The 13295-nt window shown below is 40.5% G+C and overlaps 1 protein-coding gene across 9 annotated transcripts in view; it reads right to left on the reverse strand.

The window, feature by feature from the left end:
• eya4 (EYA transcriptional coactivator and phosphatase 4) overlaps positions 1 to 12148 on the reverse strand; it is a 44068-nt gene extending 31920 nt beyond the window's left edge. For 4 of the 9 annotated variants that reach the window (XM_065963544.1, XM_065963539.1, XM_065963538.1 and 1 more), the window contains exons 1-2: positions 11761 to 12147; positions 7540 to 7600 (exon numbers count right to left, since the gene is read on the reverse strand). In XM_065963544.1, coding sequence (XP_065819616.1) covers positions 7540 to 7572 — 33 coding nt within the window. In that variant the 5' untranslated portion in view covers positions 7573 to 7600; positions 11761 to 12147. Of the gene's footprint in view, positions 1 to 7539; positions 7601 to 11760 lie in introns of all 9 variants that reach the window. The other 5 variants (XM_065963545.1, XM_065963542.1, XM_065963543.1 and 2 more) reach the window with 2 other exon arrangements.
• Positions 12149 to 13295: the final 1147 nt, after the last annotated feature.

The raw sequence follows: 13295 nt of genomic DNA on the forward strand, positions 1-13295 counted from the left end.
AGTAGGGAGCTCGGGGGTGTGAGAAAGATAAAGATGAAGGAAGACAAAAAGAGAATGAGAGCAACAGGTAAAGCAGAGGACAGGTAAGGGTGCCAAAACAGCCCTGGGGCCGCAGACAGCATGGACCTGGCTATGAGAACACCCATAATCCCTTTCTGTTTGTGGCTATCCCTCTTTCTTTCGCTCTCTCTCTCTCTCTCTCTCTCTCTCTCACTCACTCTCTCCCTCTATACCTCCCTCCCCTGCTCTCTGGCTGCCTCTGTATCGGATTGCTGACTTCACAATAGGCCCTGAATCATCACTATATAGCCAGAGAGACACAGCGAGAGACAGAGAGGCGGGCAGGCCTGAGGAGAAAGAGAGGGGGGGGACAGATAGACAGACAGAAAGAGGGACAGACAGGAGACTGAAGGACAGGAAGAGTCAAATGTGTCCAAGAGTTAGAAATGATCAAAACATCAGAATATACAACTGGGCTAGAAACCCATCAATAACTACTCTGAAAAGTATGCATTCATTTTTTTTTAATCACGATTAATAGAATGCTATTTTGTCCCTTGAGGCGCACTGTGGATGAACCTCCACAGTGTCTCCCTGTAGTCAAAGTGATGAAATACAACAACACTGCTGCATCTTTGAATGTCTCATTTCATTTCAAAGGTAACTCTCAGACAGCTCAGTTAATGAGTCAAAAAGTGATGTCCACCGCATGACTCAAATCTTTTCACTGTTCCTTCTAGCCGTTTCCATTTGCTTTTTGATCCATAACGAGTTCCTTTTTCTGTGGTGAAGTTAATGCTGTAACCTTCGATCCTTACTTTATTTCAAAATAAAAGCGGGGTTGAATTCAAACAGCTTAAGGCAGTGCAAAATAAAAGCTGAACAAGTTCATTTCTAAATGAGAAATAATGGAACATCTTAATGATGGTTTCATTTATGGGACACACTGATGACAAACTCTATTTTCTGACGACAATTTATGATGGAAAACTTTTTCGCTAAGTTCAGTGTAACCAGTGGTTGGGTTCAACAACTTCCAGCCAAGTCTTCCTTTTTTTCGTAAGCTGAAATGTTTCCAGGCCAACTTGTACCTTGAGAAGCAACAATGGGTTCAAATCAAAAAGTGAAGCAAAATTCACCTCCAGATATGTCTGCAACGTAAAACAACATCATTTCCTGGTTCATTACTTCCCCCCAGGGTAGCTCCCATTCATCAGTTTCTGGTGAGTCTCAGTTGAACTGTAAATAGCGAGTTACACAGTTACACTTTATTTTGGCTTGCTGAAGATGTATGAGCCCGAGAAAGAAACCCGATTTTCTTGAGATTTACTTGCAATACTTTTTAACAGATTTACTTGTCTTAAGTTTTCCAAAAAAAACAGCATCATGATACAGATTTGTAAAAATGATTGATTTCTGAGTGGTAGGTCACAATTTCAACTATTCTTTGTATCATCTTGAGGACGGGCCAAAAGTATTTTGTGAATTTACTAATTAGTGGAATGGAAGTCAGACGATAATTTCTGGCGCATCAAACGAAGTCAGGAAAACTGAACGCTGATTGACGTTCACGACCCAGATTGTCTGCTTGAGTTGAAATGTTTGATCTTGAACATTTTGTTAGCTGCATTCTCTACACAGACTGCATTTCCATCATGCACCACGATTGGTCAATTCTACCATTAATTCTAGTCAAAGACAGACAAAACAAAGGCAACAAGTTGCGGAAAAATGATCATTCACTGATTCAATAATAATGAAGTAATCATTAGTTTCAGCTCTAGAGCCACAGGTCACAGCCTCTCTGCCCCCTGCGCTACCTCTCTGATTCTCAGTGCACAGACAGAAACACAATCTCCCCGCAGCAGCAGAGGAAGTTCTCACTGCAGGCAGGTTCCTCTGAAACCAAAGCACAACTGTTGCAATTTCATTTCCTTCCCAGCAAAACGAGGAAATATGCTCCTTTTTTTGTAACCAATGGCAGATGAGTGTTTAACCAGTAGATCAGGCTGAACAGACGGTGGGCTGTGCAATCTGGAGGACTCTATTTTTAAGAAATAAATATACATTTTTTACTACTTTATGAAGGACGTCATAATGTAGTTCTCTAGGTCTTTAGGGGTTTAGTTTCCTTGTGAATCAAGTTCAATGTTTAAATGATCATCAAACATCTGGCTATAACATGATTTCACTTCTTGAATAATCAATAAAAGAGAGGAATCTTGGCCTGATGCATGGTGTCCTGATTCACTTCCATTAAACAAGCATTGGTCACAATATGAGACACTCTCCACTCAAATGACCTCAGTCGTCCCACACCACAGAAAGAATATGTGTATAACAGAGAAAGACACACCTACACACACACACACACACACACACACACACACACACACACACACACACACACACACACACACACACACACACACACACACACACACACACACACACACACACACACACACACACACACACACACACACACACACACACACACACACACACACACACACACACACAAAATTACATATACTTTCACATGGACACACACACAGCAGACACACAAGCACACATATCATGTGGTTTCCTGTCTGGTGCGTTCCTGTAGAAAGCCCACGCTGGTCGCTCTGGGTTTCTAGATGGATTCTCCAGTCTGTTTGGGGGGTTTGACTCGGTCAGACTGTGATTGGCTCACAGGCTGTCTGTGACCTGCTCACCTCACACCTAGCTCGCTTTCTTTGGTCAGCCAGACTCTCAGTCAACTCTCTTGTAAATACATTATAAGTTATCTGAACCAAAGCAAGATCTGAATCGGCTTTGGTGAAGACAGATGTTCACGCTTTGGCATGTATCTTATATAGAACTAAAATGAAGGGGCTGTAGAGGTTGTTTTTAAATCATTCACATGCATTAAGGATCCTTTATCCAAAGAGTTTGTCCATGTCCAAGTTTGTCCATATCAAGATTTCAAATTTCAGTAACCCTAACCCCTGATAACCTTAACCCAAGTTCAATGTGTTGGACATTTTGCTTCTTTATTGTCTTGTTGGATGTTAGTGGCAGTCCCAAGCCTGTCTGCTTCAAGCAGCAAAACCAAAATTAGCATAGCTTAGCATGAAGACTTAAAGCAGTGGTAAACTGCAGTTTGTTCTTTAAGTCAAAACTAACTCAAATCTCTTATCAACATGGAACGAAAATCGCCATCATAAGTGTCCTCACCAGGCTGAGCTATACCAGAAACTGGAACTGTAAGAATCAAAAATGTGTGCTGAGAAAAACTATTGTGACAAAAAGTCTGTGAAGCGCTTTTTAATCGGGTTCCTTTTCTTTTGATGGTTCACATGTTTTTTGCTATCTGAGATACAAACTGCAAATTTTTTCATAAAACAAATTTAGTTGGTTGGAAAATATGAGAAATTTGGGTCACGGTTTTTTAAAATAAATTTGTTGGGGGTGGGTCCTGAGGCTATACCAGTTCAGAACCTCTTCATTACAGTACACAGATACTGATTGTTTAAATGATATTAACAACTCTTGGGTTGTGATTGACATAAACAGCATTCTGTGAATTGAACTGAGCACATGAGAGGACAGAAAAAACAAAGAGTGAAAAAAAGTTTTTGTGGTAAGCACTCAAGATGTCAAAAACCCTCTTTATGTGGCTAGCCTGTCACTCACTCCCTTTCCATCTGAGTACTTTCAATCACAAATGACAGCTTTTATTTTATAGTTTCTTCCCTCAGTAGAGCTCATAAGGAGTAGAGCTGGATGTAAGTCAGACCCTCAGACTCTCTCCTCAACACTCAGCTGTCATCCAGACATAAATCTTACAAGAATCACTGTACACCCCGCTGAAACTTAAGTGCATCTTGGTGCCACAAACCAGGATGCCAGCCTAGTAGAGGGATGCCAGGGAGGGTAGCTGTTACACGCCACACTCCAATGATCCGTCCACTTGCGTTGTCGTCGGGCAGATTTCGAAATGACCGTCCAAGACGCCGATGCAATCTTGGCAATCAGGGCCGGGCCGCGCTCGCATTTAGCTACTGCTGCTGCATGTAAGTTTGTGTGAATGTGTCTGTATGGGGTTGTAGGGGTGAAAGAGGGGTGCAACCTGACCCCCTTTCCTCCTCTAAGTTGGTCTCTCGCTCAAACACACACACACACACACACACACACACACACACACACACACACACACACACACACACACACACACACACACACACACACACACACACACACACACACACACACACACACACACACACACACACACACACACACACACACACACACACACACACACAGACTGGGACAGCTGCCATACTCCGGGCCTCTCCCAGCGCACCAGAGGAAAAGGCTACGGCTAAAAGAACCTTTTTTCTCCTCTTTTTTTTCCTCCTCCTTCATCTCACTTTTTTCTTCTGGTGGTCATACATTTAAATCCTGCAAGGCTCCCCGGGGTCAACAAACACCACTGCTCCCCCCCCCCCCCACATCCTCCACAGCCAGCAGACTGGAGGGAGTCTTTGTTAGAGTTCGTGACTTTACTTAAGGATTGGAGCTTTGTTTTGACCAAATGTCTTCTTAATGCTTCAGCAAATTACAATTTAATTAAATGAATAATAAAAGAATTGATCAAAATAGCATCATCATTGTCCGTCAATCCTCATCTCTCTAAAAACAGGAACAAAAAACACTTAGCACCTTCTCCTCTCAAGCTAAACAAGTATGTGACAACAGGTGGAGCGACACACTTAAACAAGCTAAAAGTAGCATTAAGGGCTAACACTGTTGGCCCTGCTGCCTTGGGCTACTTCCAGCGCTCCCTGAGGATCCCAGACGGCAGGCAGGCGGCAGCGGCGGCGGCCAAAGAGGACGCCTGACCATAACCCAGATGACGCGCGATGGATGTGGTGGGAAAAGTGCGAGGTGGGGGGGGGAGGAAGTTTAAGGGTCAGGTGGGGTGGGGGTGGGGGTGGGGGCTTTAAAGGGTAGAGGGGAGGGGCAGGGTATCAGGTATCAACTCCCCGAAACTTTGTGTGTGAGGTCCTTGCTGTTTTGTTCGCAAACTGAGACACGCCTATTTCAATTAAACTAGAGGAAAGAATTAGCCACTTTCAGGTCAAACGATAAACACAAGGAACACATAGCAACGTAATCAGTTCAAATTTTAGTTCAACATATTGGAAACTTACTTTTTATTCAACTATCATTAGATTTTAAAGGTTTTGGATTGAAATCAAATTGAAATTAAACACAAATTAAAAGTTAATGTCAGCAATTTTGATACAATTTTAATAAATTTTAAATTCAATTTAATGCAGAATTTTTGAAAGTGAATTATTTCAGTGATTTTGCTACATTTTCAGGTTTGATTCATCATTCATTGTATTTTAACAAACATGTCTCATATCATATTTGAAGTGGAACAAAATTAAGCGTGAGAATGTGTCAACTTGGAGATTTTGGAAGAGTGAAGGTATTTTCTTTTCATGATTTATTTTGAAATTTTATGAAAGAATGGCATATCAGTAAATCACATTATTAATAAACTATAAAAAATCAAAGTTAATAGTATAAGTGGTGGCTGTTTCTGCTCGGACAACACATTTTCTCATTCCAATTTCTTGTAAACATACTATGAATCTAAACTACCTACGTCCTCCTAACTGTTACCAATGAGAGCTGATTTTTATTAGACACACATCATGGTATAATACAATGTAGTGTCTTCATCAACACAAGATATAACCTCCAAAATGAAAAGAAAGAGACTGTTTTCATTTTAGCAAGTTGAATTTGCAGTACACCAAACATTTCATCCCATCACTGACTCCTGAATACATACCAAACCATCTTAAATCCCCATTTTCCATCTCCCAAAAGTAAACTTCAACATGTTGCCATTATGTCAAATATATCTGCTCTATAAGCCTTTTAGCTCTGTAAGATTAAATCTGTGACCCTGCTCTGAGGTCTCATCTCCAACCTGAACAATTAATCAATGCCTCTGAGGCGCAGCTCAAATTCACATAATAAATGATATCAGCTCCTATTTAAAGCAGGTGAAGTAATTGTGGAATATGGACATCAATATTTGATATTTTGATGGCAGAAAGAGAAGATGGATGCGCCCCTCTTTTCTTCTTCCTTTTATTCTTCCTCTCACTCGCTCTCTCGCTCGCTCTCTCTCTGTTTGTGTTGCGTTCATGTTTTGTACAGTATGTATGAGTGACAGAGCTCCGCTGGGGCCCGAGTGTAATTCAAACCCTAGGCGAGTCTGTCATAGCAACACAAAAAGTGGGGGGAAAAACAACATAGTTCATGCGCTCTGTCCCACTTTGCGCTATTATTACAGAGCAGAGTCAGAGGGAGAGTGAGGCAGAGAGGAGGGAGCCTGATGGAGAAGGAGGAGGAGGAGGAGGAGGAGGAGGAGGAGATGAAATTACACCTGTTCTGGTGGCTGACTAACGACTTTGAAATGCGAGTGGACCTCGCTCTCCGCCAAAATCATTTTCCCAACAATACTGCCTGATCTTTAAACAAGCAGAAGTGGGACGCTGCGCGCTGGTGTGACGCAAAATCGTCATGCTGTGCTGAGACACTAACTAACCCTGAGACACTGTGTGTGTGTGTGTGTGTGTGTGTGTGTGTGTGTGTGTGTGTGTGTGTGTGTGTGTGTGTGTGTGTGTGTGTGTGTGTGTGTGTGTGTGTGTGTGTGTGTGCCCAAGTGCAGGGTCTGAAGTCGGTAATTTTAAATGATTTCTTTGTTTAATTATGTCTTAACTTGTAGTTTATTACTGAATTTAATTGTTGACTTGTTACTTTTTGTTGATGTTTCAGCTCAAATGAACCAAAATCAGGTTTATGCCAAGTAAGTTTACAGAAAAAAGGAAGTAATTTTGGAGCGTGTGCTATTGAGATACTTAAATAAGACAAAATGAATGATACAATTTAAGCTTTATGTAATATAAATAAAGCAGGGCATAATAGAGGTGCACAGTGTGTGCTAGACTGTGCAGGATGATGGGAGAGCAAAAAGCCAACAGCATGAAAAACCATGTTGTGCAATTTAATCACTAATTGACAATTATTCAATCATTTTATTTTTGCCTTAAAATAGCTAGGTGTTGTAAAACATATCCTACTGTCCATCTTTTTTTTTCCTATTTGGGATTGCATGCTTGTATGAAAGAGTGCTTTATAAACAACAATCAAGTTAAGGATAAATGGTGGTGGATACACATGGCTGCATTCACAGATAATGTTGCATTGAAAAACACAGAGTTCCTAGATTGAAGTCCTCGTCCAGCATTGTTTCTCATGAAGTCTCATTCACTCTGACTGCTGCCATCTGGTTACTGTACACTCACTGAGCCACATCTGCTGTGTGTTAACCTACACTCACATACACACATCTCTCCCAACGCACCCATTCCACTGACTTGTGTGGCTGATACAAGGTATCCTCACACACACACACACACACATACACACACACTTGAATGCTTACAGTAGCATTTAACTCACCATCTGTTCGCTGAGGTCCTGTGAGGCCTCCATGGCTGTTTGGATTGTCGTCCGACACACACTTTAGGGACAAAAAGAGAAAATAAAAATGTGCGTCAATGAAATAAACCTTTTACTGCTCACCTGTGCAAAAGTCTATGAAAGGCAATCATCACGGGGATGTTGCTGGAAAGCTTCTATTGTGGTTTGAATCATGATGCAGTTTTCATACTTTTTTTTTTTCACATCTACATTTGTCTGTCGGGCCTCCTGTCACTGTGTTTATGTGTGAGCAACAGGAGACCGAATCAGGGAAGCAGGAGCGCTAACTTCGCCATATCATCTTCAGCCGAGGGTGAAGCTGAGAGATAATTGCAGAAGTAAATATCAACAATGAAAAAGGAGAAGTGTAAATGATCCGGCTGCTTGGCTGGCTCTGGACCACAGACACAGAGGCTGGCGAGCTCACCAGGACAGTGAGTGACCCCGTTAATACGAGACAGGAGACAGGTTGGCGCAGGAGTCTGCAGCGGCCGAGGTGATTGTCTACAACTGCAGCAGGGTTGAGTGCGTAGCGATCAGAAAATGTTGACAGAAATTGCGTCATTGTTCTTGGACTTCGTGTCGCACTGTCATGCGGTTACAAAGGGAAGGTTGAACGAGTGGAAAACAATGCAAGTGCATCCCGGCAGACAGGCACAAAATGGCTCCTCTCCACAGTAAAGTTTGACAGTTGAACAAAAGAGAAGGCAGAAATCCATGCTCACAAGAAAAACACTTCCTTGTCATTAGATCTGCTTTCCCCAGATACTTATGAGTGCAGCTGATCTGAATAATGAAAAACTAGTGTCAACTTCTTCTAAAACTGCTTTTTTTACTCTTCATATATACAAATACAGCAAGTTGTAAATATCTACTTTGTGCAGTTTTATATAGGCTTTGAGTATGTTTTCAATCAGCGAACAGTCCATTTTGCTGGTTAAGCTCAGTCGGTACAGCAGACGCCCTCATATAGGCTACAGTATAAGGGTTACAGGCGTCTGAGCATCGTGTGCAAGGTCGACTCCTGGCATCGGCCCTTTGTTGCATGTTAACGTTACTCTTTCCACCCCCCATTTCCTGCCTCTTTTCAGCTTTATTATCAATAAATGCAAAAAAAAAAAAAAAAAAAAGACCAAAAAATATATATTTTAAAAACTCAATCAAGTTTTATTTACATAGCGCCAAATAACAGCAAACTCAGGATACTTTACATCCTGAGCAGCAGATTTACACTGCACTCTTTACATTACTACTTAACAAGTAAACACTTCCTTTTAACAGACAGAAACCTGGAATCAGTATTATTTCTTATGTTGAACTTAATCTAAAATAAGGCTAAAAGCAAAGTAATATCTAACATCAAGTAAAAGCATTGAATAAGACCAGTCTACGTCTTTTTACAGTTGTGTTACTTAGTGTGTGTGTGTGTCTGTTTGTGTGTGTTTGTGAGTTGTCTGGCTCGATCCTTTAAACTAACTGGCATCCTTTTAATTTTTCATAGCGTTCAGCTCCTCCTCGCCTGAAACCCAAGACAATAATGCGTCTCTCAGGTGAATTGATTTGTACACCAGCCTCCCACACCCTCACCCTCTCTCCCTCCCTCTCTCCTTTTCTCTCTCTCTCTCTCTCCCTCCCTTCCTCTCACCTTTGTGGAGGACAGAATCAACCAAGTGTCTGTTTGCACTCTTGGATTCATGTTTTAATCTTATTCTTATTTTTTTAAATGTGAAACGTGAAAATGAATGCCGAGCTTTATGGGCATTAAAGTGAAATATTTACAGATAATTTTACTTTTTGTTGTGAGAATGTTGCAAAGTTTGCAAATATCCTTGAAAATATCAATAAAAGCTATAGTCCTCAGGTTGATACTGGTAACTTTACTTGTATTAATGTTAGTGCAATGAACCACTGCCCACCTCTTATAGGTTTCTCCTTCACCCACTCCACGTTTGCCTCACATGGCCCTTAATCCACCCCGTAGTTAGGCTACCTGACACTGCGCAAGGAATCAATGATGCTGCCATTTCCTTTGGCGTCCCAGCAGAGAGAATTATATTTCCCTCCACGGCTTTTGACGGCGACGTACGAAACACATGAGACGACGGAGGGTTTAAAGTGGACTACTCAGGCAGACACAGTGCGGGAATGTTACGTTTACAAACCGTTCAGAGGAGGACGTCGAACAAACCGCAGACTGCTACTGTGATACTTCTTTAAAAAGCCACTTCCTCAAATGTTTTTATAATTTTTTTTTTAATAAATGTTTGTCACGCGTAATGTAGACACGCATCTACTCTGATATCTGGGTTAAATGGACCACCCTTCAAATATCAAGGGAAAGTATTGTGGACATGCAGAGTATTTATTAAGCCTGTGGAATAGTTGGAAAGATAAATGACGCTATTATATGTCCCGAGTTTTACAATTAAGACCTAAGTATATTTAAACGCATAGGCGACCACATTAAAGGGAAATAACATTGTTTATTTATTTATTTTATCAAGATAGGCATTAAAAACCTAACCCTATATCCTACCATTTAAATAATAGGCCTTTCTATTTGACATTTATTTTAACGAGTCAGTGTTATATCCCCTATTTGTTCAAGATACATTTAATTAGAAGAAAATAAACAAACAACAACATCAGACTACATTTTATTTCATATAAAATGACACATTATTCCACACAATTAAAGGACCTACACAAATTTCTGGAATTAAAGAGAAAATCATAAAACCTATTTAAAATGTAAAAAAAATAAAAAAATAAAAAACATGACAGTAAACAGAAAACTCCAGGCGTCTAACAATGCAAATCCGAGAATTTAATAGGCCTATTCAAGAGCCAATATTAGGCTATATCTGGCTTTAAACAATTTAGCAAAAAAGGGGGGGGGGGCAATACAGAACTTTTGTGTTTACCTTTTGTGCAAATTTGTGTATGGTTATTTTCCTTAAATCCAAACTCATTAGGTCACATATATCCAGGGTTTGCGCATTAATAATCCTTGGTTAAATTTGAGCCCATAATGTGAAATGTAATCTGCACGGATTAAGACGCAGACGGCCTATCAGATTTTGAGTCGCAGTGTAACTTGTCAGGTTGTAAGGGGGCAGGCCAATAACCAGGGGCCATTCAAGCCCCGAGAGCTTGACCGTGGTTTAAGATTCCCCCTTTCCTACATATCAAATATAAACACAAACTCCACGTGGGACGAGAGATGGGGAGAAAAAGCAGTGGACACCGCGGAGGGATGCTGGCGGAGCAAAGAGAGGGGGCAGCTGAATGCCTCCACGTGGGATGATGGAAAGAGAGAGTGACCTGCCTTCACACATCCTCATCAACACCACATTCAAGATCAAAACATTTTAGAGCTTTCAACAATCAAAATGTTCACGTTCACAGCAGATTGACAAGACCGGTGTCTGTAAAAATGACACTCTTGTTTTCCTGCAAGCCTCAACAAAATAAGATTCACATTCCTCTTAAGGTAAAGTATTAACCGTAAAACGAATAGACTATATTGATAAAATAAAGTCACATTGTATGAATACTATACCGGCTCACAGAACAAATCAACAAATGATTCACATTTCACATCCATTAAAAACGTATAGGCCTTAAACCAGGTAAGGAATTGCCTAACGACAACAACTTGCACAACAAATTGGCTATTTACGATGGCCATTACTTTTCATTTTAAAGGAATCATCTATAGGATAGTAGCATCAAGCCCTCAAAATAACCACAATTGAATTGAGAATACTTCCTTTTATAATAAGATTTTTTTTTTTTTTTTAATAATCAGAATTTGTCAAGGCAGATCTGGCTGCAACAACAAATCAGGACCTGGTCGAAGTTTCTGACTGTCAATAGTAAGTTTTTCCTCGCCACAGTTGCTTACTGCTTATGAGGGATTCATTTTTTTTGGCTCTCTTTTAATAAAAAAAAAAGACCAAAAAGTAAAGTGGAGAACTGCATGCTCTTTCTGTTGAGTGTCGTGAAATAGGCATCTAGGGATATGGTGTTAAATAGCCTGAATGGAAAAAATGATTGATTGCTTGACTGAATCAAAGTACCAGTAATAATAACAGATGGCTATCTGCAGCCACCTTCACTTTCACTGAGCTGACATAGCAGTCAAAGCACAGCTCTGCATCTGTCTGTAAATAGAGAAACAAAGTGAACATAGCCTACCTGCTGTATCAGGTTATTTTCGTCCCAACAAAGCTCCCAGATTTCCTTCACTCCTCACTAACTTTCATAATCAAACACAGAGTGGTCTCAGCACAGCTCTCCCTGCTGTCTGCAGCCTGTCACTGACTGGATCAAAACACTTCAGCCACTGTTGCCCATTACGAGCCGGAGTCCAAAAACAAAGCCAGAAGAGTCATTCACACTCGATTTAACACGTTAAAAAAACTCAAAGACGAGTCCCGAGTGTGTCTGTCTCGGTGACCTGTCCGCTCACTTCAGCGGGAAACTGTATTATTTTCACTTCGCGTCCAACTTTGATCACCAGGCTGTTTCACACGCATTACACTAAACTTCATTATCGCTAACCGCGCCGCTGCGCATGCGCCCAGCTGCCATGCGGACAGTGTTGGGCAAGAGTCCAATGGACTAATGGGGTTCAGAGGGGGAGGGGGATACCAAAGTGACATTCTTATTAATAGTTTGAGCAAATGACGTGCTCACAGTTTTATTTAACCCATCAGAGCAAAACAACACGATGTACCTCACTGACCAGACTATACCTTTCTATCTCTCTATCTCTCTATAAATCAATCTGTCTATCACATAGTATAGCCTGTAGTTGTATCTGCCGCCTTAACATTAATAATTTATCAATCAAGAATCATTAAGTCATTATTAAGGTAATGTGCATTTTTAAGCTGTTGGTGTGATGACACTTCATATTTCTGATAAACATAACAAGATGTACAAGATTCAAACAGCATATGGTCTGCTTTGGATCACAGGGTCATTACCTTCCTATCTATTTTTATATATTTTCTTGAGATAAGAAAGTAATTAACCCCTGTTCTCCAGATCATAGCATTTGCCTAAAATAAATGGTCAAGAATGGTAATTTGCAGCTTCATTCATTTTTTTTTCTTTTTGAATGCATGATGAAAACCATAAGCTTCTTAATTCGCTGTTGCTTTTTCAGCATTACTGTAATGGGTCAGTTGATCCAAAAATAATGTACATAGATTTCTATAAAGGTTGTCAATTGCTCTCATTTCTGGAGTTGTTTGTAGTAGCCTACTTTAACCAATAATGTTATCACTCGGCCACCTGTCAGGGCCGTCATCAGAATGTCAGGAAGACTGAGATAAAGTGTTAAAGACCCCCCCCCCCCCCATATGTTTTGTTTACTGTAAAATTTCTGGTTTGGCAGTCTTTTTTCAGTCTTCTCCTAGAGGTGAAAAAAAGCTTACTGTTACCCTGCGTGATGATTTCCTTTGCATTTCAGAACTGGAAAATAACTCCAAAAGGTAAAGATGGTAGTTATATGTCAAGGTGTTGTTATTAGTAGCCTATAGAAAAGTGTATATAAAATAATTTGTTTTAGGCCTTCCTACAGACAACTCAAAATGATCATACTTCTTAATTCTTGTCAAATTATAAATCAGTCCAACTTCATCAGTATTATACTTCTATTTGGTAGATTTAGATATAAGTATCTTCTGAGCTCAAAGAAGGTCCTGATGAACTTAGAGTCCTGT

This window comes from Labrus bergylta, chromosome 15 (assembly GCF_963930695.1).
Source record: "Labrus bergylta chromosome 15, fLabBer1.1, whole genome shotgun sequence".
Lineage (NCBI taxonomy): Eukaryota > Metazoa > Chordata > Actinopteri > Labriformes > Labridae > Labrus > Labrus bergylta.